The 26,617-nt window shown below is 36.8% G+C and overlaps 1 protein-coding gene across 2 annotated transcripts in view; it reads left to right on the forward strand.

The window, feature by feature from the left end:
* ABCD3 (ATP binding cassette subfamily D member 3) overlaps positions 1-18,600 on the forward strand; it is a 28,237-nt gene extending 9,637 nt beyond the window's left edge. The window contains exons 2-23 of one of the 2 annotated variants that reach the window (XM_066325237.1): positions 351-387; positions 2,376-2,477; positions 3,951-4,039; positions 4,823-4,892; positions 5,632-5,729; positions 6,298-6,421; positions 7,372-7,428; positions 8,558-8,700; positions 9,026-9,095; positions 9,532-9,601; positions 9,707-9,804; positions 9,883-9,974; positions 10,438-10,526; positions 10,603-10,675; positions 11,686-11,749; positions 12,105-12,182; positions 12,275-12,340; positions 12,443-12,532; positions 12,750-12,869; positions 13,314-13,418; positions 14,751-14,807; positions 15,559-18,600. In XM_066325237.1, coding sequence (XP_066181334.1) covers positions 351-387; positions 2,376-2,477; positions 3,951-4,039; positions 4,823-4,892; positions 5,632-5,729; positions 6,298-6,421; positions 7,372-7,428; positions 8,558-8,700; positions 9,026-9,095; positions 9,532-9,601; positions 9,707-9,804; positions 9,883-9,974; positions 10,438-10,526; positions 10,603-10,675; positions 11,686-11,749; positions 12,105-12,182; positions 12,275-12,340; positions 12,443-12,532; positions 12,750-12,869; positions 13,314-13,418; positions 14,751-14,807; positions 15,559-15,636 — 1,870 coding nt within the window. In that variant the 3' untranslated portion in view covers positions 15,637-18,600. The remainder of the gene's footprint in view (positions 1-350; positions 388-2,375; positions 2,478-3,950; positions 4,040-4,822; positions 4,893-5,631; positions 5,730-6,297; positions 6,422-7,371; positions 7,429-8,557; positions 8,701-9,025; positions 9,096-9,531; positions 9,602-9,706; positions 9,805-9,882; positions 9,975-10,437; positions 10,527-10,602; positions 10,676-11,685; positions 11,750-12,104; positions 12,183-12,274; positions 12,341-12,442; positions 12,533-12,749; positions 12,870-13,313; positions 13,419-14,750; positions 14,808-15,558) is intronic. The other variant, XM_066325238.1, reaches the window with a different exon arrangement.
* The last annotated feature ends 8,017 nt before the right edge of the window (positions 18,601-26,617 follow it).

Below are 26,617 nucleotides of genomic sequence, written 5' to 3' on the forward strand. Positions count from 1 at the left end.
GGAACCATGTAGCCATGCTTGTAAAGTATGTGTGAGAAACAGAAAAACCCGTGGAGTTCATGATACAGAGCCAAGGTAAAGCAGAACTTGGAGATGAAAGTGTGAGACTTGGTTTTCCTATGTGAAAGTGGTTGCTGGAATGAGTAGAGTTTCCCTGGGATTACATATGCTGTATAAAAGCAGCACATAGGTTTGACATAGAAGGTAGCCCTGCTGAATTCACTGCATTGCTTTGAAAGAAATAGATAGGAATATAATCCCAAGATTTCTTCTCTGTCTTTTGTGTGTAGAGATCAAGACAAAGAAAAGTATGTGAATAACAAATAAATACTTTTTTCTTTTCTCTGCAGTAAAAGAAGTGGAAAACAAGCATTGCAGAATAATGAGGTAATTCTTTCTTCATGTCAAATATTCTTTAATAATTTTTAATAAACCCGATTTTTTAAAACTATATGTCCTATCACTATACTTTAATCTTTGCTATGGTGCAAATATAGTTTGAATGATACTTTCAGACTTGTATTGGTGAAGCAAAGGGAAGAATCAGGTTAATCACAGGAGGCTGAAGTTTGACTCCATAATGATGGGTGCTTGATGTGCACAATGTCCTTTTTTATCTGTTACTGCCCTATGAATTTGTAAGGACTAATGCTGTAAGTTTTTCTGTACAGATGGAAACAAAGAGCTGTGCATAGATTTGGTATAAGTTGTATTTTTTTTTTTTTTAATGTAAAAGAATGTATGGAACAAGATGTTGAGTCTGACAGTTTCTAAATTAGAAACTACTTCAAACATCTGGTAGGAGGTTTGGCATTTCCCTGATATTTTGTGTGTCTGTTAATTCATTTGTTTGAAAAGGATATACTAAATCCCTTTGAGTAAGATTTCTGTTTTGTGTTCAAATAAAATATGACAGACCAAAAGGCAGAGTCTGTGATTCTGGTGTTACAATGCTATGAATAAATTCCATGTATTTTCATCTTTGCTGGAAACAAAAAAAAAAAGGTTGCACTGGATAAATAGATAGGTGTATGCAAACATCAGGTTAATTTCTAACACACCTTGACTGTATAATCTACCATAAACACATATCTTTTGGATAGCTATACCTATTTTAAAAAACCTTAACTATCTTTCTCTTATTCCTACCCATCTCGGATATAGTTATGCTGAATGGGATTATCATCTAAGGGAAAAAGACTTCTAGGCAAGAAGATACTGGAATGAAAATAAGTGCCACACAGAAGTATAGAAATGGAGAAAGGCTGAATAAAGGGGAAGAACAAGTTCAACTCTCATATGTTTAATCATTTGGAAATACTGCCATCAGATATTGTGTTAGTAATTTCTATTACAGGAAAACAATAATGTATGTGGCATAATGCTTCATTAGGACTGGACAGTAGTCTTAGTTGTTTGGATTGCTTAAATTTTTGTGTAAATAAGTTTTAATTAAAGTGTAGTAATCATCTCCTGCATAGCATCCTATTTGGCTAGAATTTTTATCCGTAGCTTGTGTTCACATAGGTTTTTGAAAAGGATGGGACTATTGTTGACTTCATGCTGTGGAAAACAGGTGTAGGCTTCTTCACAGAGCATTCAGAGTGGATCTTTTTCAGGTTTCCTGTCTGCCTTGTACTATTGATCTGGGCATTGATAGCATGTTTCACATGAGCCTTGGGTAGCAAAGATTGCAGGATTATGTTGATTAGACAGGATGTGTTCAAAGTACACACGTGCCCTTTTGGTCTGTTTTCAGGACTGAATTCTTCAGTCATTTCCTTTGGGAAATTAAAAAAAAGAAACCTGGACCATTAGCTTTTAAAAAGTATTCAGCTTAATCAGGACAGAAGACAGGGTTATATGGAGTGAACAAATTAAACTGATTAGAATAAAAGGTGTTTGGATATGGGAGGGTTTTTAAGTCTGGTAGGTATACCTAAGTAGGAGTGTGTTGCACCATTTTGTAGAGGTAAAGCAATAAAAAATTCTGGTTTCACGTGAAGCAAGTTTGGGCTATACAGTCCAAGAGTTTAAACCATTGGTTGTCTAGACAAATAATGGAAGGCATCTTTAAAAAACTGGCTGATGGTGTCTTTTAGAGATAAGCAATGTTAAGGGATATTTGCATTACAACTTACACTTGGATGTACTTTACTGGTACAGTCTGCAGTGTTTGTATATAATTTTTAACACAGAATTGAAATAACAAGTATTTTGTGTCATAGCAGCTATTACTTATTGCAGTTTGATAGGAAATACTGCAGATTCTGTGTAAGGAAGGTAGCTGTAAGTGACTTGTGTAGGGAAAATATCACACAAGCAGTTCAATAGTACGAAAAATTCTCACTTTTCCTGTTTTGTTCTGTGTGCAGCAGAAAGAGGGAAAGAAGGAGCGAGCAATGGTGGACAGAGTGTTTATTGCACGAATATGTCGAATCCTGAAAATAATGGTCCCTAGAACACTTTGCAAAGAGGTAAGCATTGCCTGCACTAATAAATAAGGAAATAAAGCTGCAGTCAAGTCTCTTTCGAAATTACATCAGAATTTAAACAACTGCATATACATTACTTAAATAGGACCAAATTGTGCTATGTATTTTAAAATAGCAACATAATAATATAAAAGTCTATGTTAAGCACAGTTATATCACTAAAGGTTCTGGTTTCAGTTGCAAGATAAGCCATTTACTGTCAGCTGATAACTACTGTTGTAGCATAACTTTTAAAAGGGCATCTGGGTTTGTCTTGTACAAGGCAGTACACTTCTGTGTGCAAATGCTTTCTGTATTTAAATAGGATGCAGTTCATTTGTTATTTTAGTTTAGCAACATATCTAGGCCAACATGTATTAGAGAATGAATTTGTAAAAAAGTCCCTCAGCATCATTTCAGGAAAGCTATGCAGTGTAGAAATCAGTGTCTTCATCTTTCTCATGCTTTCTAGGGCACTTTAAAAAAAATCCAAAGCATTGATTGAGCTCGGAAGTTAAGCAATGAACTTACACATACGTCAGGCACAAGAGCAATGTCCAGAGTGTCGAGCAAGCATGATAGCCAGCTTAGCCTGAGTGAACAGGGACCTTCAGCAGCCCAGCTGCCAAAAGGAGGTGTGTAGAAGGTAGAAGCATGGATGGAGATGCCTGTGAAAGTGCTCACGGAGCTGGCCTTCATCAGCTTCAAAAGTCATAGCCATTAGAAGAGGTTACGGATAATCCCGAAACAACCCAAATCTTGCTCCCATATTAGAAAACAAGTTTACTGGAAGCTACAGGCTGGTAAGCCTCACCAAATTCCTGGCAGGACTGTGAGCAAAACTTCCTGTAAGCTAACTCTGGCCATACAAGAGGCAAAAAAGTCATTGCAAGCAGCCTGGATTTACCCATGACAGGTCATGCCTTACTAACGTGATGGCTTTCAGTGATGAGAGAACTGGTTGTGTGAATAAGGGAAGAACAGAGGATGTAGAATATTTTGATACCAGGTTTTCCTAAATACCCAGTGAGCCAAACTGAATTGGCTGTATGAGTGGACAATGAAGTGGATGGAAAGCTGTTAGTCTCTGACTGGTGACTGGTTACTAGTGGCCCTGTTCTGAGTAGGGAGTCGAAGCTGATGAGGTTCCGAGGTGTCTTCCAAACTTAAGGCAGAAAGGTGTCTCAGAATAGCAGTAACTTCTTTATTCCTGCAATCCTCCATCTTATAGTGTGTGTCCAGTATATGTATCAACCAAATACAGCTTTTTAAAAGGCAAATTTTCGCCATAAAAATTAGTCAGTACTTCATTAAAAGTAGTGTATGCTAATGTGTTTCCAGCAATGTAAGCAAATACTACATTAGCTAGGGCAGTAGGGGTAATACTTTTCTGTTAGATAGAGTTGGTTGACTTACTGGAAAAAAATGGTGAAATTTAGCCATTATTTAACTGTTGCATTTCTGTGGTTGTACTAGACAGGTTATTTGCTGCTTATTGCCGTGATGCTGGTAGTCCGCACTTACTGTGATATTTGGATGATTCAAAATGGAACAGTCATTGAAAGGTACCTAATATTTGTTATTTTTAAACATTCTCTCGTGTTTAACAGGGAAAGTCATCAGAATACATACTCAGGCATTTTATAGCTTGCTTGTTTAAAACTGTTGGAAAACTGGTGTAGCTGCAATTTGGGGAAGGACCACAATATTTTAGTAAATAAAAATAAAATTTCATTTATTAAATTATTTTTGTCCATCAGTAAAATTATTTTATCAAATTAGTATTTTAATTCAATTCAGAATAGTGGTTTTATGTCTTAGACTTGGACATGTTGTGTGGGTATTAGGACTTTTTGTTTCTTCCCACCGAGCTGTTTGCTCTTTAGATTGATAGAAACAATGCTTTCAGTATTAATATGTTAGAAAGTGGCTTTTAGACCTCTGATTATTCTTGCTGGTCTTGTTGCTAATTGAGACAAATCAGAACTGTGTATTCAAAATGATACTGTGTTTGAGGAGAGATGTTTGGTGCTTTGTAGAATGGAAGGACTGCTTTGTTTCTCTTGTGAGAATCCATGAAAGCAGAGAAGGGAAAAAACTTGTATTCTGTGACCATGAATTTTTAAACCCTTAATGTGGGGCAGTTGCAGAGGAGCAGACAGGAGGTAACTGCTCAGTCTGCCACTTGCCACTTAGCTTACTCGAGGGTGTCAGACTGGATCCTAGAGCTGGTGCTACAGGTTTCCATGATGATTTTCTTTTTCTCTGTGAGTTATCTACTTAAAACATGCAAGTTTATACTTTGTTGTTTCTCTTGTAACTGACTCTTAGCTGGTGGTCATTTACAGTGCTATCATTGGCCGCAGCAGAAAAGATTTCAAGAAATACTTGTTCAACTTCATTGCTGCAATGCCTGCTGTAAGTGCTCTTCTTGTGCTGACCTATTCGTAGAACATATTTTAAATGTAAATTAAGATTTTGAGGAAAAGATCTCAAAGGAGTGTCTTAAAACCTATGGAAATTAGTTGTTTTACATACAGATCTGTATGAAAACACACTTAATTTTCTGGCTCCAGTGTGTGGGAGATTTCATCAGCATATTTTGTTGTTGGTAGCAACTATTTTTTTAAGAGATATGTTCAGGTTTTCAGGTTAGTTTTGTTGATGTCAATTTTGACTGTAGGTTTGGGGTTCCTTGGCACCATTGAAGATGATTTTTTTATTAGACTTTAATTTTTATATTTCTTATATTTTTCACAGGTTTGTTATACTTTCTTCCACACTTCAACTTTCTTTCAGTTTGTTCACATCTCTGATCTGCACCAGATAGAAATAACGTTGCTGCCTGGTTTGCAATAAATTTTAAAACTAGTTGACAGATTTAAAGCAGTGGTTTCCAAATGGTGCCTCTTTATCAGAACAGCTGAAAATATGTAATATGAATGTATTTTATCTTAAGTGGTGAGATCCAATGGGACCTGGAGACAGAAACCCAAGCAGTGATCCTGTGGACACTGATTGGTCTCAGGTGTGTTTATGGTATTATTGACTTCAAGGAGAGAACTGATCTGTTTTAAAGCATTTACACAATTTATGCTGCAAATTGATCTAAGTATATTTGATCTTGTTGCTTAAATATTATTGTCTTTTATTTTAGATCTCTTTAGTGAATAACTTCCTGAAGTATGGTCTAAATGAACTGAAACTCTGTTTCAGAGTAAGACTTACCAGATATCTCTATGAGGAATATCTAAAGTAAGTAACACCTTGTCTACAGTTTTATAAGAGTTAATGCAAATCATTTTAAATACATAGTAAGAAGATTGCAATGAACTTGCAGTTGAGGGTGAGAGGCTTATCCGGGTTGTGTATGCCATAGATACAAAGACAATAAAGTTGGCTCAGTTGGGGGAAAAACTGCCCTGTACTGCTTCCATGATTGGATCAGATTCCAAAGTACTTCAGGAGCCTTCATATGATGAAGGCTGAATTGGATGCATGAGCTTGAGTGGATCCTTCTGTCCTTCTGCACTGAATTTTGGTTGTCAGATATGCTATAGCAGAGTATGTGAGGGTTTTCTAAGTTCAGTAGCAGTGTGAGCCTGAGCTTCAGCACAGACATCCTGGAGCCTAAATGCCTAAACAGTCCTGCAGCATTTAATGTGGATTTAGTCAGGCAGAAGCACAAGCTATGTTGATTCTATACAGTAACTTAATGTTTGCACTGCTTAGCATCTCAGTTGTACAAAGCAAGGGCATTCCAGTTATTTTAGATCCCAGGTAATGATTTTTTTTCTACCACTTAGCAATTGTTTTGTTTCAGAGCTTATACATACTACAAAATGGGAAATCTGGACAACAGAATAGCTAATCCAGATCAGCTCCTCACACAGGATGTGGAAAAATTCTGTAATAGTGTAGTGGACCTGTACTCAAACCTTAGCAAGGTAAGTCTGTTAAGAGAGAACTTTAAGTAGTAGCTGTAGACATTTAGGATGGGGGATAGCTCACAAAAATGATGTGCATTTGTGTATGGATTTCTTGGGGTATGTTACTAAAAAATAGTTTATGATGCTATATTGTTTCACACTCTTTGTGGCTTTTGTGGCCAAAGCACTGTTGCAAGTTGTTACAATTTGTATTAAATTTTCTTTTAAAGAACAGAGGACATTCTTTTGCAGATGAACAATGATGACTTTGCTCTCTCAGGCAGATAGTTTTCAGAAGAAAAGCAATGGCTAACTCTTTGTTATACACAAGTATTATTTTGTGTAGGGAGGTGTGGTTGAATAAGCTTTTCCCTGTTTCTGGTGTGAATTTTAAGATGATTGGGTAGTGAATGAGTACACTGTTGACATTCTTAAACTAAACTTTTTTAATGCTATGTGTTTCATACAAGCTGAGTATGAGTAAACTACAAGTTACTTTGTTCAAAGACCTCTGACTGAAAACTTGCAGTTCAGCTGTTTTAGCTTAGCATGGAGGTTACAGAACTTTGGAATGTTCCTCCTATCAGGTACATAGCCAAATATGTGGCATTATCTTTTCATTGAATATATCTCATAATTACTTCAATTAAATTATTATGGGTTCTAGTCCACCTTGATAAGTGACCAGAGTGTCATTAAAGACCTTAAATAGTAAAGTACTTTTTCTATATGATATGTATTTATCTGAACATCATGATGGTTTTGTGTTCAAGTCTTGAGCCAGTGATTTCAGGAAAAAGTCATGTGGCTGTGATTCCTTTTGCTTTAGCTTTTAGTTGGTATAATAGGCTGGCCAGTATTTTAGTACAGAGCTGTAATGTTCTTGGGGTGGTACATAGCTTCTGGACTGTTTTATATTAGTTTTGTGTTTGTGTTCTAAGGCTTTTTTCCTCATGCTTCTCTTACAGCCATTCTTGGATATAGTTTTGTACATCTTCAAGCTAACAAGTGCAATAGGAGCACAGGTAAATTGAATGGGTTTTTTAGAACTGTAAGCACATTTTCCCTTCGTTGGTTATGGCCTTGTACCTGTTTGGAATCTGAGGAAAACTCTAGGTAGTAGTTGTGGATCCCTACATTATTTGAAGGGCTATACTGAAAATATGCATTTACACTTAATGTTTTGTGTGCTTTAGCGCCCTCTACTTTGAGGCATGCGAAATAAAACTCAGTATTTTCAGGCATTTGATCAACAATTTGAAAGACTATGGAAGTACTTTGTTTTATTTGGAAATCCTGTTTAGTACAACACCCTTTTTACTGCTTATGTCTTGCATGAATTCCATTTAAGAGTGAAAATAAGTTTGCTGTTTCTGTGAAGCTTCTATGAAGTGGAACCATTTCTTGCATTGAGCTGTAAGACTTGATAAGCTGAATAATTGCAGAATTAATTCTTCAAATTAGTGAAATGATGCATTATCAGAAATGTTCAGGAGTTGAAAAGGAGTAGCTGTAGGTCATGTGCTGCAAATTTTGTTGAGACAGACTTGCAGTAAGGCTTAACTGAACCTTGGTAACTTTATGAGTCTTGGATGTCTTTGTTCTGCTCTCTGTAGTAGTTATTACGTGCAGTTTATGCCAAATACAGTTCATGCCATTCCACGCTTCAGTGGTATTTAATCATCCGTTCTTCATCTATGGAAACATAGAATCCAGGACTGCTTGAGAGACCCAGGGAATATGTATAGACAAAAGCAGACAATAGGATTGAAATATTGACTGCTGTGTAACAGCTCAGCAAATGTGAAGAAAAAGAAGTAGGCAGAAAGGAGGGAGAAGAAATGAGAGGGTACCAGTAAATCATTAATGAAATAAGCTGGGATGGTAGAGGACAGGTCACACTGGATCGTGATAACCTGAATAGAAGGCACGGGTGGGAAGGACATCTGGGGACAGAGAATTAGTACAATTAATAAAGTAGTAAATACAACACCAAAGAAGGTGACGTGATGGGCATTTCAAATGTAATTGAATTAGCAACATAGGCACATAGGAGATGAGAACTGAGGGATTCATGCTTTCTGGGCATGATGGATACAGGTACTGTCATTTGAGACCACCTAAGCTTTTATTTTTTTTTTTTGATATTCACAGGGTCCAGCTAGCATGATGGCATACTTGATTATTTCAGGGTTTTTCCTTACACGTTTAAGGAGACCAATTGGCAAGATGACCATTATAGAACAAAAGTATGAAGGGGAGTACAGATATGTCAACTCACGGCTCATTACGAACAGGTATACACTTGCTTGGATCCTAAGATAAAAGTGACTTACTGAGGGGTAAATGGAAGTTGTGTGTTAAAATCTACTTGGGAAGCATGGTGCTATCAAGTCTGAGCCAAGTGTTTGCATCTTTATGTACTTTAAAATAATTTGTGTGCGCATTGTATTCCCTAGTCAAGACTAAGTGGGGTATAATAATTCCACTGGTGTGAAAACGTACAAACCCTTATTTCATAAAGTAACTGAAAGTGCTATATTCCCATATTTTATGGATGACTTTTTTCAAAGACTGACTTTAACAAAATGAAGTTGCATTATTTTTGTTTGTTTCTTTTAGTGAGGAAATCGCTTTTTATAATGGAAACGCGAGAGAAAAACAGACTATTCACAAGACTTTCCGTAAGCTGGTAAGCCTCTTTTGTATCTTAAAACATTTTAGGCGAAACTTAATTAATTCTGTCATGATGATTCTTGACTTGTGTTCATATAAATTGACTTAGAGTAGCTTGGTGTTTTTGCTGCTACGTTATTAGATTAAAAAATAAGCTGGTAGGCTGTAAGCAGAACAGAATTTTTCTTAGAATGCTTTTCTCTTGCCACTTACCTCCTTGTCACCCACCCAGAACAGTTATTGTTCTCACTATTTAATTTAGTGTGTAAGTTCTTTTGATCACAAATGCAAGTCTTTGCCAGCAGGGACTCTTGTGCAGTGCTTACCACACTTAGAGGGATGTTAATGTATCTGAGGTACTGAAAAATAACTGTTGAGAACTAAATGTCTAATAAAAGATAGTAAAACAGGTACTGATAGAGTTTGAACTTCTTTCTTCTGTAACTTACCAGGTGGAACACTTGCATAATTTCATCCTGTTCCGGTTCTCCATGGGTTTCATTGATACTATCATTGCCAAATGTAAGTGTGTGTCAAGTGCTAATGGATTTCTAGAAATAACAAAACAAACCTTCTCTCTTACTGTTTCAATTAATGTGTAGCATAATATTTATTCTTTATCTGCAGACCTTGCCACTGTCGTTGGCTACCTGGTTGTTAGTCGTCCATTTTTGAACTTGTCTGATCCTCGTCATCAAAATAGCACTCATGCAGAACTTTTGGAGGTAAATAGACCAGAATTAAAACATCCTCTAGATTTTAAATTTTGTTAGTCCACATAAAGAAACTTTCTTCTACTCTAGGATTACTACCAAAGTGGAAGAATGCTGCTGAGAATGTCTCAAGCTTTGGGCAGAATAGTCCTAGCAGGCCGTGAAATGACAAGACTGGCTGGGTAAGCTTAATAGTAAGAATCTTTCTCATCTCAATTTCAGAAACTGATTGTAGAATTAAAACAAGCTTATGTGCTTTGTTCCTTGCAGCATGCTAAAAATTCAGCAATTAAAAACATTTTATGCTGAAAACACATCTGAAGATGTGCTAATTATGTTCACTAGAAATTTCACATCCAGATACTACTAGAACGCAGTTTGAATGTTTAGTTGAAATTTGTCAAATGCTCTTAATTCAAATATGTCTTGATTATTTTGTAAACTTTTTTTACATCGTAAGAAGTAAAATTGGCTCTTACAGAAAAAGGAAAAGGAGCTTGTAAATACAGTGCATATTAGACAACCTGATGTAACTCTAAAATGTAAACATTCTGCTTCTGTGCTGGGTTGAATCACTGTGTCACTTTGCCAGTTTGACAGAGTGCTCATTAGAGCTTCTATGGATTTTATTTTTCTTTTTTTAAGTTTCACAGCTCGAATCACGGAATTAATGCAGGTTCTGAAGGACTTGAACAGTGGCAAATATCAGCGCACTATGATATCACAAGAAAAAGGTAGATGTGATATAATATGCTGTATGTGCCTCTCTGTGTAGCATTCCAGTACTAATGCTTTCTTTCTTTATTTAAGATGGAGATAAAAAGCAACCTCTCTCCTTGGTACCTGGATCTGGAGAAATTATCAACAGTGATAACCTTATCAAGTATGTTTACAAGGTTTCCACAGGTTCAATAATTCAATTCTTTAAATGTAGACTTTTTAAAACTCTTTCTCTCTATGCTGATTAATAGAGGTCTGAATGCGTGTTATTACAATTTGCAGTTCCTATTGTACTTTATTTACTAGTAACTCCACCTCACACCCACTCAGCATTTCTATTCTGTAAGCTAATACCTATCCTCTCATATTAGCAGGAGACATAATCTGCTCTTTGGACTTAGACTTTTGGGTAACATTCCTACTGTCCGTTAGAATATGACTTCTCAGACCATCTTGTTTCTTCTTAGGAATATATTAGTTATGGATTTTATTCCATTATATAATTCAGATGTAAAAATCAGAGACAAGTCTGTATACATTTTCAAAGTACTTGCTTGAAATTCTGCATTCTTAGAGATTTTGGTGATGTACTTCTGATCAATTCCTTCATTCTTTGCAGTCTGAGGAATGTAGCACTGACATAGTATTACTACCTAAAGGCATAAAATACAGCAGTTAGAGATCAAATAATCTCAATCTGAACAGTGTGGAAAGCAGATAGGGAAGGAGAGGGCAAAGAGGGGAAGGGGGAAAAGAGATGATACTGCTATTTTTATTCATTAAAAAAAAGGCAGGGAGGACGTGAGGGAAGGAGGGAAGTCATTCATTGCATGTTGTAGAACTAGTGAGATATACTTCACTACTAAGTTTAAAATGCCATGCATCCTTAAATGTGGGTTTATATCCACAAGATGTTTTGGAGACCAAAGGCTTAAAAGGCTTAAAAAAAAAAATACAGAGGATAAAACTAAACCTGTAGATGTAGACATTTAAAAGCTAGGGTACCTTTTTGGTTCAAGAACTCCCTTAGCTGTTAATAGTTGGAAACTGGGAGAGTGAATGAAGTACTGCTGAAGTGTTTCTGACTGCCTTAAATCTCTCAAGTAAGCACACAATATGAGCTTCTTTTAAGCAACTGTTGTTTTTTCCTTTTTAACTTTGTAATACATACAGGTTTGATCATGTTCCATTGGTGACACCTAATGGAGATGTTTTGATTCAAGACCTTAACTTTGAGGTAAGTTTTTTAGTATCATGGGAAACAATACAAAATTTTCAAGAGCAGATGATAGCTTCAAAGGTCATCCTATTTATAAGAAAAGTGCAAACAAATAATCATGTTAGTTTAAAAAAAAGGCAATAAGCTATTTTACCCAAAAAAGTTTTTGCTGTTACAAGTGCATTTTCTTCCAGCTGCAGTTGGTGCTAAACCTCTTGGGGGGAAAAAAACTAATTTTTGCTGGAAATTGCTCATTGTAATGTCAGAAAGCTGTGTACAAGCCTATGATGATACTAGATTGTCCTATTGATTGTAGGAGCTTTCAGCAGTACTTCCTCACTATCATTTTATGTGTTGGCATTGCAATTTTTAGGTTCGATCTGGTGCAAATGTGCTGATTTGTGGGCCAAATGGCTGTGGGAAGAGCTCCCTGTTCCGTGTTCTTGGTGAGGTAAGGGAACTTTGTTTTACAAAGAGGGGAGAATGCAAAGTGTGGTTGTGATTGAACTTTTTTGTGAAGTTCTAATCTTTTTTCTTTTGCAGTTGTGGCCTTTGTTTGGTGGGCGTTTAACAAAACCTGTAAGAGGAAAGTTGTTCTATGTTCCTCAGGTGAGACCAAGTGCTTTACTTGACAACAATGTTCTCTTTCTTTGTACTTTGACTGTGTTTAGAAGTATTTGACATATCTTTTTGGCTCTAATTGTATATCAGAGACCATACATGACTCTTGGAACACTCAGAGATCAAGTTATATATCCAGATACTGTGGAAGATCAGAAAAAGAAAGGGATTTCTGACCAGGTAATGATGATTAGTTCATTAACCCTTTGTCTTGCTCAGGATGAGTAATGCTTTCAATTCAGAAATACTGAAACTGCTATGAAAAGCACTGCATTTATTAGTATTTTAATACTTACCAGGACTGATAGTGTTATGGTACAATCCTTTATAACTTTTGTCAACCACTTGTCTTTTGAGTTCATGTAAGCTTTATTTGTCATTCCTGTTTCCATAAAAGGTGCTGAAGGAGTACTTGGATAATGTCCAGCTGGGACATATCTTGGAACGTGAAGGAGGCTGGGATAGTGTTCAGGACTGGATGGATGTACTCAGCGGGGGAGAAAAACAGAGAATGGCCGTATGTCTCAAAAGCATAAATGCTTAACAAATGCAGAACATAAGTAAAAAATAAAACCTGAACTGTAACCTATTTTTATTTATTAAGTATTAGTATTTGGCTTAGAAGAAACCCCCAAAATGTGCAATACCTAAATACTGAGAAAACAACTGAAAATAGTGGGGTTTGTACTCAAAATTTAAAAGGAAATACTGGCTTTTAAACATACTTTCACCATGTCTTGTGATTTCGTTGTATAAACAGAATTTCTAAAATAATTGCCTTGAATAAAAAAGGCATAAGATAATGTGAAACTTTTGGATTTTTGGGTTTCAGTCATTATCAACTTAATTCCCTTTCTGTAGCAGATTTTTTGACTCTAATTCTTAGTTTAACTTCTAACACCATTGCTGGTAGTTCTGTATCTATAGTATCCTTTTTTTATTTTTTTGGCTTGCATTCCAGATGGCAAGGTTATTCTATCATAAGCCCCAGTTTGCAATTCTGGATGAGTGCACCAGTGCTGTTAGTGTGGATGTAGAGGGCTACATTTACAGCCACTGCCGAAAGGTGAGCTCTTTGTTTCTGGAATTCTCTCTCTGTACATTAACAAGAAACCTAAAATGGTACAAGGTTCACTCTTCCTTATACCTAGTGCATAAAAATTAAAAAAAATAAAATCTGGAAAAAAGCTTAGAGGAGCATACAACTTTATACACATTAGAATTCAGTAATGATTTTGTAGTCCTAGAGTAACTTAGATGTACAGGTACCCTCTATGATATACAGAGAATTCTTATTAGCTGCTAAGTAAGTAACCTTACTTTCCTAGATAGTCTCTTGGAATATCAAGTTAGGACCAAATAATCTAAAATTGTAGAATGTTTTCTTGTTCAAAAGGCTTCTTTTGGCCAGAGCAGCAGAAGTGGAAGGCTGGAAGTTAACATTTTCATCTGTTCTGAGATATGAAATGCCAAGCACCGTAGGAAAATATTATGATGCTCAACATAGCTTTTTGTTTCCGTGTCCTCTTAAACTCACCATTTTAGATTCTCTGTAGTGCTGTGTGAAATCGACAAGATTAAATTTCACACCCTAGTCTGGGAAAGAAAGAGGTTGAAATATGTTAGTTATTGAATAGCAGTATTCCAGAATGATAATAGAACAAAGCTCAAATATGTGCTTGAAACTAAAGGAGCCCTCTGTAGTAGTGAATGGACATTAGGTGAGAACTCTGCAGAAGGAGCATTAGGTCATGAAATGATTTTACCACATCAGTATCAATACCCTGATGATTTTTAAAATCTGTTTTCCATATACTTCATATTACAGTAACTTGAATATTCATCTGTGCTTGCCAAGTGGCTAATACATGTTACTGAAAAGTAGAATTCCTAGTTAGTTTGTCCTTGCAGAAAGAAACAATGTTATATTGCTTTATCTCAGAGTTATTTTGTCCTTGCTGCTGCTCTTGGAGATGAATAGTTGAATTGAAAAGAAACAAAGGAAGGTTATTCACCTTAAATTGTCACTCTAAGTTTGTAATTCATTACAGCTTTTGTGTGTTTGGGATTTTTTTATTGTTGTTAAAATTCCTTTATTCACCAGCTTTATTGTTTTACCTGTCTCCTGCATTGCTTCTTTTACTCAGTTAATTCTATGTTTGACAAATCTTTAGGAGCAAAAGAATGATGAAATCAATTAAAAATTATAAATCCCTCCTGATTGCTTTTTTCCTCCCCTGCAAAATCTTGTAATAAAAGCTATATGTGTATAGTGTTAATAATAGTCTGGAAGTTTGTGGTTATGAAGTTAAGATCTTCATCTGATACAATACTGAAAAATAGATGACACCTAACCCATGAGAATAATTAACCGTTTTGTGGGTATTTTGTCATATAGGTTGGAATCACTCTCTTCACTGTTTCCCACAGGAAGTCACTCTGGAAACATCATGATGTATGTAATCTTTGCTTTATTAAGAATTTTTGTGGGTCTTGTTTGACTGACTGTATGAAATTGATTTGGTGATTTCAGATGTTATTTCACATCCTAATAGGTCATGTTTGGTTTGAGTTTTTATAAGGTTTTACTTTTCATAATCCCATTTTACTCTTAGAAATATTCTTATGCTTTTAGTTATGAAAGAACACTATGCAAAAATTTTGTATGTATCTGTAAAGTATGAGAGGCTTGCTAGATGCTTAAGTCTTCTTTCTTAGACTCAAAAAAATCCTTGAACTAGAATTCAGTAAACAGCATGGATTTTTTTGCTTTTGTTATATGTAATACTTTAATGCTTTAAAAAAAGGTCTCTAAGATGTGGACTTTTTATTGCAAACTAAGATTTTACTGTTATTTTTATGCAGACAGACTGTACATATGGATAAAAATACTGAATTAATACACAGGGATGAATCTGTGCCCCAGGTATATTGTCACAAAACCCAAGAAAACAGTGTTAAGTCTAGATGTGGCTGTTGGCAGACAGAAGTATGATATGCAAAGATAAATTTAACATTTTTACAGAGGCAGATGAATTTAATGACATGCGAGGTGAGAGCAGCTTACCCTCTGAGTTTAAGGTTTTGCTAAAACCTTTTAAAAGTTTTAAAAAGATTTTAAAAAGTATTTCCGAATATAATTTATTTAGGTCTTTATAGAGCTAGTAATTTTTAAGTGGTTAATGACATATGTTGGTTTCTTTCAGTTCTACTTGCATATGGATGGCCGAGGAAACTATGAGTTCAAGAAAATAACCGAAGACACAGTTGAATTTGGATCTTAAAGTCATGAACTGAATTGCTAGAGACTGATGATTACAGGAAGTGTGTAGAATGTCAGACAATGTACCATAAAATTACTCAGCTTGTTAAGCATTTACTATTCTGTAGGATATTGCTAATTGTGTATATGTTGGTTTAATTATTGATACGTACTAAGAATGTCCTTATTCTTGTGGTTTAAAAACCTGCCTAAATTAAATTGGGCTTAAATTAGTGTAACCTGATTCATCCTGGGATGCAAACCATTCGAAATCGGCTGATTTGACTTTTGTAGACCTTCTTTCCCTTCAGTGAAAAGCCCTGTTAAAATTAGGGTTGCTACCTCTCTTGTTCCTGCAAAGTAGTCTTGGATTTTTGCTCTGTTCTGTGCATGTTTCAGAGAGATCTCGCATGGTGCAGGACATTGTCCCATCTTCAGATCTGTGCCCTGTTAAATGAAAGAGCCTTTTCCTTGTCCAAGCCTTGTGATGTAGCCAGTGTGCCCTTGCTGAAAAAGGATGAACTGAAACTGAAAGACAAAACTAATTCCTTCTGGTGTTAAAAAGAAATTAAGGTTGTTCTTTGCTGGGATTTGGATTCACCTTTAACATCTGTCTGTCCATGCAGTTCTCTCTGCAGCTCAGCTCCCATTCTCTCCCAATTTAGCAAAAGCTTCATCCATCCTCCAGCCCAGCTGTCCTCTTTCTGTCAGAGAAATATTGTGATAATGAAGAGTTGAGAGGAGGTTGAGGAAGGAAAGGATTGACCCACAAGAAAAAATGGGAGGGAAAGAAAAGTGAGGATCCTTGTATCAAACAAGCCTGTGAATGTTTTTAGCTCTGAAGAAATGAATGGCTCCCACAAGAAGAAACAGAGAAAAGAATGTGGGTCCAGTCATTCCTCAAATCAGTAGAGGTTATAGTAGGCTAAAAAATGTTAATCTGTAAAATAGCAGAACAGTTAACAGCAATTACTTTTTCCAAGTTCTTCCTTTTCTCCCTCTTCAGATTTTTTGATGATCTTATAGTTTTAGCTGCCCTTTCAGATCTGAGTTTGAAAGCAAGTGATAATGGTACTCTCTGTTTGGTCTTCTAGGCTGTGAAGTCTGAAACAATGCTTTCATTCTTCATGTTTATTCTCTTATTGTCATGATGTTTCTTGATTTCGATACAAATTATTTACCAGTGATTCTCTGTGTTTTGTAAGGATCTCTAGTCCTTGCTGGTTTTCTTGTTCTGGCTGCCAAATCCCCTGAAAGGAATCAAACTCTTACAATAGTCTACTGCAATTGATTTTTTCATACAAGTGATTACTGTGGTTGTCATTTGACTTTGACAAACATAAATCCAGCAAGGTGTTCTTTGTGATCAGGGAATAGGAAGGTGTAATTCAAACTGAATTGCTGTTCAGGCTTTAAAACAAAAAAATTACAATACCTGTTGTACAGTGAAGGTCTAGTAATTTTTAGTGTTCCATGTAAGATATAATATAGGAATGCACTACATGAAAGCATGCATAAAATATGCAATACATCCGTACTTTGTGCATCTTTTATCAAGGGTTTAGATTTAAAAAAGCCCCTACTTTTTATGAAATTAATATGTACTGTGATGCACTGCTGTTTGTTAATTTTTACCCAGTTTAATTAGTAATTTTATTTCATTTTGAAATTGCTACCTGTTAATATTTTTCCTTTTATCACAGTTCTTGCCCCTACCTGTCAGTATTCTTTCAAAGTACTCAAATGCAAACAGCTGTCTTGGTACAAGAATCTAGTGATCACACTAGAATCAGAGTATAATGCATCAATGAAGATCATAAAAGCTTCTCTCTGAAGTATAGCATATTCAAGAGAATAAGGTACCAGAATAATTTCTGTGCTTGTTCTACAGGAAGGCAGATAGGTGCCTGATTTCATGAATCTCTTGTTTCTGTTAATTCAGATTCTCACATCAGCCATAGCATAGCAGGTAGCAACATGCTGTGTGTCAGGTTGTAGTCTTTTTTGAAGTGTAACCATGGAAATAGGGATGGCAAATAGGTTGTTGCCTGGGGAGGTTTTTTGGTTTGGGGTTTTTTTTGTGGAAGTTAGCACAAATGCAACTTCTTCTCTTAGAAGGGATGTTTTAGTAGCCTCATAGAGAGACAAAGAAAAAATTAATCTCTAAACTGAGAAAGTTGCTATGATCTTTGTGATTAGGGCAGTCTTTTGCAGTGGAGTAGTGAACTTGGGATACTTTAATGTATTTTTAATGCTAATAAGGAAAACCATACACAGCACACTTACATTGCTCCCAGCAGCCAATCCCAATTGTATTTTACAATTCTATTGGTTTTAACAGAATTTTGTGTAATATTGTATTTATTTTTAACACTAACAACAAGCAAACGAAAAATGCATCTCTAAAACCAAGGAGGAATTGGTTTGCTTTTAGGTGCCATGAAGTTTGTTGAAACTGAAGATGCTGGTATCTCCTTAGGGCCAGGACTTGTGTTTCTAAATATACTGGAAGGAAAGAAAAATACTCGTCTGTGCTTGATTATAAGGGAGGCTTATGAAGAAAATATAAAAAAGAATGACATTTTAGAATTATATTCTTAAAAGGCCTTACATTAAAGTGTTTGAGATAGACTTGATCTAATGAGAGATTGTAAAAAAATCTAATGAAAATGATCGAAGTCTCAGTTCTGTTGCAGAATTGCACTGTGATAATGTATTTTAGTTATATTTCTTTAATAGCACAAGTTGGAAGTTCATGGAATCGAATTCTGAACTTAGTAGACAACATACTGAGGAATACTTTGTCTCAAATTGTTGGTGCTTTGAAGATGGTACTGGAAATAGTCAGATGGCTGCATTTCAACGGTGGGAAACATTCCTGTGTGTAAATACTGTAAAGTGTTTTGGAGGGGGAAATGGCGCTATGTAAATGTAAGACATTAAGTGCCTCTGAAATAATAATAATAAAAAATCTAAAGATAAAATATATTTAGGCTTTCATGTTTCTTAATGATGTGATCAGCAATTCTGTAATAATACAATGAATGCATACACAACAAATGCTGAGTGACTCAGTGAGCTGGTTGTCTTGTGTTCGGCTTTGAGAATCTGCAGTGCTGTCTGAAATTTGCCCTGGAGTCGGCCAGGTGATGCCATCTGGTTTAGGTGAGCTCAGTTCTTGAAGACAGGTACTTAGAGCAATGGAATCATTGATACATTTATCTGCTTTAAGTCTGCACTGAGATTGGCTCAATTGGCTGTATTAATGTGGTGCTAATAACATATGAGCCTTTGACCTAAGAGCTGGACTTGATGATCCTTGTGGATCCCTTCCAGCTCAGAATATTCTGTGGTTCTGGCCACTTTTCCCTTTGTTGATTTTAGAAGGGCCTGAATAAGATTAACACAGTATCAGTATGTAATTCTTTTGAGTTCTCCTTAATCTTTGTACTTTGAGGATAGTAAGTTAATATTTTCTACCTTTATTGTATTTTCAATTTTTAATTGTTTTCCTTTCTTGTGGTAGACATACCAGTCATCAGGATACTTGAAACACAGTAGTGTAGCAGTGCAGCCAAGATATACTTGAATTAACTGATTTTTAAGTGATCAGCCTTTTCTAGTGCTAACTAATATGGATTTTTCCTTTTCTTAACTGAGATTAGTTGTGCAACAAGTGTATTGTGAAGCATTCTTAAAGGCTTAGAGCTCCATCTGAAGGAAAATATCTCAAACAAGAATGCAGTCTTAAAAATCTTAAGTGTTGTTCAGTTAGGTTAATGAGTTAGGAGGAAAGAAAGAAATTTTGGTGTTATGGAGGGGGTGTTACATTAAGTAAAGGTAGAAGTCAAAAATCCATTATTAAAATTGAAATTCAACTGTTGTTGGTACCATGACATGCCCATAGAAACATCTATGGTAATGATCATCTGAAATTCCACTGCAAAAAATAGTGGGATGAAAAGGTTGCACAGGTTTTATAAAAATAAACAACAACTTTTATCTGTAGAGAAAATCAACAGTGTACAAGTTCAAATTTCTGCTTATGAAGTTGCTGTTCAAAGCAGTTATTTCTATGTATAATGTATTTACTTCTTTATTAGGTGTACATAGCCAGATGGTTTGTGTCAGTCCTTTTCCTGAACATGGAAAGAGGTTTCTTGGTTTTATGTATCAGGGATGTGCAGCTGTGTCAGGAAGAGGTGAGTTGGTTGGTTTTTTCTTCACATGTTGTGGTTCAAGGTTCTTGCCAGTGGTCTGGACACAGTCAGACCACTCATCATTTTATTAGCATGCCTGAAACTTCACTGGGAAGTTTAGAGTGGCTGTGCACATTACAGGTTCCTAGGTTTGTTTATATGTTCTGATGAAACCCATCCTGTCACGTGTACTCAAAGAGAGGGTGAAACTGGTTTTATTCAACCAAAACCATTCTATCATTCATCTTGAAACAGAAATACAGCCAAGTTAGATTATTATGAAAGCAGTTTGTCTTTCATGTTAAAAACCTTAGAAAAAATGTTATCTTCAAAGCCTTCTTTGAACTTCTGCATAACTTTCTTTCCTTGTATTCAAAGGCTGTCAGGTGACAAGTGGCCCGGAACTTCACAGACAGAAGCTGTTTTAAGGGAGTAATTTGGAAAATACAGTAAATTCAGGGATTAAATAGGAATAATATGCCTAAGGAAATTCCATGGGGATTGACTTGGGAAACTGAAGACATTTTGCCAGTAATCCTGCAATGAATGCTACAGTGCAAGAATAATCATCCAGTTGGCATTTTAAAATGGGAGAGAAGGGAAACTTGGACACTCCACTTATTTGGAATTTATCTTTCACAAACAAGGCTTAATCACAATCTCTCTTACACTGCTTAAAAACCTCTCTCTTAGTGACCTTTGGCAACCATAAAGATTGAACACAATTGCATTTACTGGTGAGAGGAGCACATTTGTTGTAGTGACCAGCCCTGTTTGCTGCTCTGTTTGTCCACAAACCAGTACCCTTTATTTCCTACCCATCCCTCATTCTGGAAACAAGTAGCATCTAGACATGATGCTGAACCAAAATAGAACAGAACTGGCACTGGAAAAAGGAGGTCAGTTCTGTCTAGACAAAAAAAAAAAAAAAACAAACAAACAAACAAAAAACAAAAAAAAAAAAAAAAAAAAAAAAAAAAAACAAAAAAAACAAAAAAAAAAAAAAACAAAAAAAACAACTGAGACTGGTTTACTTGGGTAGAAATAGGGAACTCCACCTATGTGACTAAGCAAATTTTCTATTTTCTCCCTTAAATGACTTAAGAGTTTGGCACAAATCAAAGCTAAGTTTTTAAGCTTGATTATTGAAAATTTGTGGGATGCTGCTTTGAAAGACACACTGCCTGTGTGCAATTGAAGAGTTGTTCCATGTAACCAAATACACCCTTAATCTCCTTATCCTGAGTGGTTTAGTGCAAGTAGGTCCTAAAAAACAATTGACTACTTTTAATCACTAGGAATCATGACAAGTGTAAAGGTGCTCCCCAAAATAAGCTAACCTTTATTTATTTTCTTAATTGTAGTTTGCTGCAGGAATGTGTTGGCACAAAAGCAACAGCTAAACACAGCTATGTCGGAAGCAGCTGATGGGACAGACATGGTAACACACTGAAAGATGAAGTATCTATAGAGGGGTCAAGATATCTGGAAAAAAATAGTGATTAAAAAGCAAAGCATGTGTGCTGGAGGCTTCCTAAAACTTGGATGCAATATTACATATTGCAACAAGACTTCTCTGAAAAGCCAGGAACCATTTGCAAATACTTTTTAGAGCAGAGTAGGGAATTAAGGGCCAAGGTCAAATCTACTCAGTCCACTGATGCTAACTGGATTAAGAAAAATGCCTTTCAGTTTATTTCAGTTGTGAAGATCGTTATATTTGCAATAGTTCGATGCAGAGAGTTTTAGAAAGGCTACTTGAGGTTAGATGTTCACATTCTCTTCATGCTTAGGGTGTTACTTCCATAAATTGCCCCTCAGGCCCTGGGGTGCATCATGCTGGTGGTGTGGAAGGTACTGAAGTAGGGATGTGCCTGACAGACAGTAGTAATTCCTGTATGCACCAGATATTTTATTGTCTCCAAGGTTATTCTGTAGGGACCTGCTTGAGAGACCTCTCAGCTGGGACCTCCTTTGACTTCTTGTGCCTGTAACTGGCTGTGGAATGGAAAGTCATTTTTTTCAAAAGGTGTTTTTGGGATTGCTTTTTCAGGACAGGCTCAGCAGAACTCAAAGCACATATGGCCCAAAATAGCCCTGGTTTCAAACACGGCTGCCTTCCAGCTATTCCTACCCGTGCCTTTCTTTTCCTTGCCACTGGATAGCATGTTATCACAGTTCCAAACACAGCTTGTACTTCAACATATTTCACAGGGCTTCTACAGCTCAATTTATGACATTTGCAGCAGTAGTAAAACATTTTCCAGTACTTCTAGAAAGCTTCAGTTCTTTCTGTGAGGTACTTAGTCTGTTCCTCTAAGAGCTAAAAGGGCAGTAAGAGGACTGTTTTCTGTTTGAAGGATACTGAGGAATGAAAGTGTGGTGAGGAGCTTAACAGTCAGCATGAAAATCTAATTCTGAGCTATTCCCGACTTTCTGAGGCTAAAGAAGTTGTCAGGAGAAGGGACTATGGTTTTAGGCAGGCTTCAACACCAACGTGTGAACAATAGGTAAGTACTGATGGATTGTGAACTGGGGCCTTGTTTCCAGCCGTATTTGAATATTGGTCCACACAGAGTATGTTAGAGCCCAAGATTCCTGGAGAAGCTGTCAGAGGGAAGGACAAGGAACAGGACAAGGGAGATGTTTGGGAGAAGAGAGCTGTTCCTACCCTTAATGTCAGATCTTACTGAGTTGTTCAGGCTCTGTTCCTTTTCATTGTTAGAAAAGAGAGGGCCTAATAAATTTGAGTCCTTTTCCTCCAAATTTTGGTGAAATCCGGATTCAAACTGGATTTCAATGTGTTAGTAATTTAGAAACGTTTGGATTGTTAATATGCTGATTATGCCCCTTTTTACCACTTGGTGTCACCTTTTCCAGGCGCACGGAGTGTAGAAACCAGACCCAGACTGCAGAATTCCTGTTGTGGAGATGGCTTAGGTAGAAGTTGAAGATCCCTGTGAGAGGCGAGAGTAACAGGTGGGGTGTCCACTGTCCCACCGGAGTGACTCCTGCAGCACTGACATACGGGGTGTGGTGGCACCCTGGAAGCAAGTGATCATGTTAAGAATCAAGTGGAAAATCAGAAAAATCCTACTGAGTATTATCTCTGTGGAGATGTACATATTTAGGATGAATGGATGGTAAAGGCAGCCGAGGGAAAACTTTTTTGTTATAATCAAGGATACACTCTTTAAAATAAAAAATGCAACTAACAAACCCTCATTTTTCCCTGGAATAATGAGTGCTTCTTATTGGAGTAGGTTTTAAAATCTCACTTGTCACTCTAGCTCTTCTAGTACACTAGCTGTTTAATTGAGTTATGTAATTACTGAATAACTAATTTAAAAATTACCATGTGATCTCATTGGGAAAATATTTCTCTGTTGAAAGGAAGGTGAGTTTTAATTAAACCTCTTTTAATGAAATACTTTTTTGAATTTAACAATGTCAGTACTTTGCTGCTTAAATATTTCTTGAAGTAATAAGGTAGAAAACTTGAAAATAAAAGTAGAAGAAAATGCATCAGGGAGTATAAATGAGATCTGGAACTGTAAAGATTCTGTAAGTTTGCATTAAAAACTTCATTGCTATTTTAAACAAGACACAAAATTTACACTCTAAATGTAATTAGATGCAGTAAGGTACTTGGAGCAGTGCTAGTGAATGTTCTGGATGGTACTGTCTCAATAATAGTTACCACTGGGAGCTGTAGAAGGTAAAAAATGCTTCCATGCTATTAATATGTTTTTGATTGTAATTAAGGGATATGAATTTATTCTGGCTCTATGTTTTGAGTAAAATGAGATCCTGTCTGAAGAAATAAGGCAGTGAGATCATCTCTCATGAAAAATAAGTTATGGGAATGAGTAGGGGATGGAGGAGAGGAAGGGAAACATCAGCAAAGGAGCCAGGGGAAGTCAGGAGCAGAAGCATTTCAAGCTCCTTACAGGAGCCAGTCACTGAAATATTTCACTAATAAGGTGCAGATTTTGACAGGATGAGAAACAGCCACAAGCTCTGCAACTGGACGTCTGAGACACAAGGCCTGTGAAACCCTGGAGACAGTCAACATGGCTGTATGTTTATAACCAGGTACTGGCAGGTTTTATGGGAAGAAACCACCCCTGAGGGAAATCTTGCTATGAACTTGGCTAGTTCAGCTACAGTTAGAGGCTGAGGCGTTACGGGGAAAGATGTTCTTTCTGGGTCCTTTGGGGGAATGCTGCAAGAGGCTCCATGGTTTGAATGAGAGCCTGTGCCAGAAGCAGAAGGATCTCACTGGTGGGAAGGTTTCTCATAATTTGTTGTAAGGAGGAGATCTGCAGCACATCTTTGTGCCCTGAGCTTTGCTTAGAAGTTCTGCTGTAGAGAACTGGAGGGCACACACCATCACAAAGGGAAGGGCAGCTCTCTGTGGCAGTTTGTCTTTTTCAAGGACTGACTGGGTGTAGTCTGTGAGGGAGCATATGCCGTATGATGAGTAACACCACACCTAAGGGTTGTGGAAAGATTTTCAGCTGACCAATTCCTGCTTCTGTCTTGTCCAGCAGGTTGTTCTTTTCCTGTCATTGTCAAACATGACCATCAAGACAAACATAGACTATAGAAAGCATGGTTAGTTGTATGTGGATAAATTCTGTGTACTTAGAACATGATTCAATTGAATCTTGGGTCTGATAATGTGTATTACAAGGTTCTGAAATTGTAGCAGTTGCTACTAACCTGCAAAATAATCTGCCTAACAAAACTGAACTGAGAGGGTAATCTATCACAGCTGTTTATTCTCACTTCAGGCAGAAACTCTTTGTTCTGAGTTGCCACATAACTAGTGATCCAAGTTAAGCTCATAATCACGTTCTTATCATTACATGCCTCTCAGCAGCAGCTTTCTCACACTGGAAAGCTGAGTCTGCTAGAAATAGCTAAGCTGTTTGCTGCCATGTCCATCATACACTTATGAAATCCTCTACAGTTGTTCATTTTAAGTAATGGCAGTAATTTTATTGTCTGTATTGCTGTTAGAGCTGACAGAAAAGTATCAGCCTTTATTTGCTGAAGAAGTTTTAAAGCAGGCTGGTTACAGTGTGCAGTGTTACACGCTCACTTTTACAAGGAGAGGACACAAACATTGTGTGAAGGATCTATGCAAATGTATTTATCCACTTGAAATAGTTGGATAGCTTTTTCAGGTGACAGGAAGCAAAGTGGAACAGAAATAGCATCAGTAGCAACATGCTTGCTTTACAGAAACTTGCTTAGAAGAGGAGCCAGGAAACCTAGGTGCATAGAAAAAGCCTCTTTCTCATGTCCATTCCCTGTGTGTCTGGCTACATCTTAAATCCATACAGTGCTGAAATGGCCACATCAGTGGGCCTAGTCTTTCTTCCTAGGGACAGCACTTTTATTGGTGTAACAACTTCTGCGCAACCCAATACTCTGAGAAAGTCTCTGCATAAAACATTTTGCGTGGGATCAGCCCAAGGGACAGAACTTACAGAAGTTTGCAATTAAAAAGCTCTCTTCTCAACTGTCTCCACAAACAGAAAAAACCTCTTCAAAATAGGATCTGTGAGCCCCGTGACTCTGGTTACTCAGCATTGTTGGATGATAACATACTGCAGCTAGGAAACAGAAGTGCTTCAGTCTTCCAGAGCTCATGTAGTCAGGGGTCTCTCTCTTTTGCCATTTAAGTCACTTGTTTGCATTTCTGTGGGTGTTTCTTCTCCCCTCCTTCCCTCCCCCCATATTCAGAACAAACCAAGAATCTCTTTAAGTAATGAAGTATAATTTATAGCATAATTCTGTATAGTTTATGACAAGCAACTGCATGGTCTAGTTTAATGAATGCTATGCTGTAATTACAGGCTTTTCCTATTATCTCTTCCCTTTTGTGAGTCTGGCACTGAATGAAGCTAAGGAAACAGAGTGCCTCGGGGAAAGGAAGTAATGATGACAACTTTGGAATGTTTTGAAATTGACTCCCACAAGCTCTCATTGCTGTTGTAAGATTCCTTCTCCATACAAGGCTTATGCATCAGCAGAAAATGCATTAAGCATTTATTGCTCAACATGAGGTAAACAGGGTTTTAGGGGGGAAATTCTGGTGTTTTTCTTCCCTCTGTTAAAACAGGAATTAAAGACCCAAGAAATTCCACCCCCCAAACTGCACTTACACTTCCCAGGAGTCTTAACTCATACACAGATGGCAACTACAGCACAGCAGGGATGAAAAATACAAAATACAATTCTGTAAAAATGTTTAGATTGGGATATTAGTTTTGTAGGGTCTTCCTTCTCAGGAATACAAATGAGTACCTTCTTTTAAGGCATTGTAAGGTGTTGAGATCCACAGCCAATTAGTTCCAACTACAAGATTTTTTTTTTCCCTTGAGTTTTTGTGTTTTGTGTGTGCTGACCATCATCATTAGGAGTTCTCATCTCTGGACAGGCCCTATAATGCCTTGAATGAACATCAGTACCACAAGCACAAGTACAGGCAGCACTGTGGGAGTGGAAGGAGAAGCTGTGAATGCAAACCCTGACTAATTGCTCATGTAAGTGGACAGCAGAAACGTGACACAGGAGTCTTCAAAACCTCCAGTTTGTGAACTGTGGCTTCTAGTTTTATCCCTGCAGGTGCCCTGGTAGTCTGCTCTACACACTTGTTAGATTGTGGCAGCTTGCCTACGCTGCCTAAAATAAGCTTCCTAAATGTATATTTAATTTGGTTCTGGAATGAATACTGTACACTGTTTTGAAAAGGAAAAGAAAGACTTTTGTTTCCAGTCACCTTTATTTCAC

The sequence above is a fragment of the Sylvia atricapilla genome, chromosome 9, assembly GCF_009819655.1.
Source record: "Sylvia atricapilla isolate bSylAtr1 chromosome 9, bSylAtr1.pri, whole genome shotgun sequence".
Lineage (NCBI taxonomy): Eukaryota > Metazoa > Chordata > Aves > Passeriformes > Sylviidae > Sylvia > Sylvia atricapilla.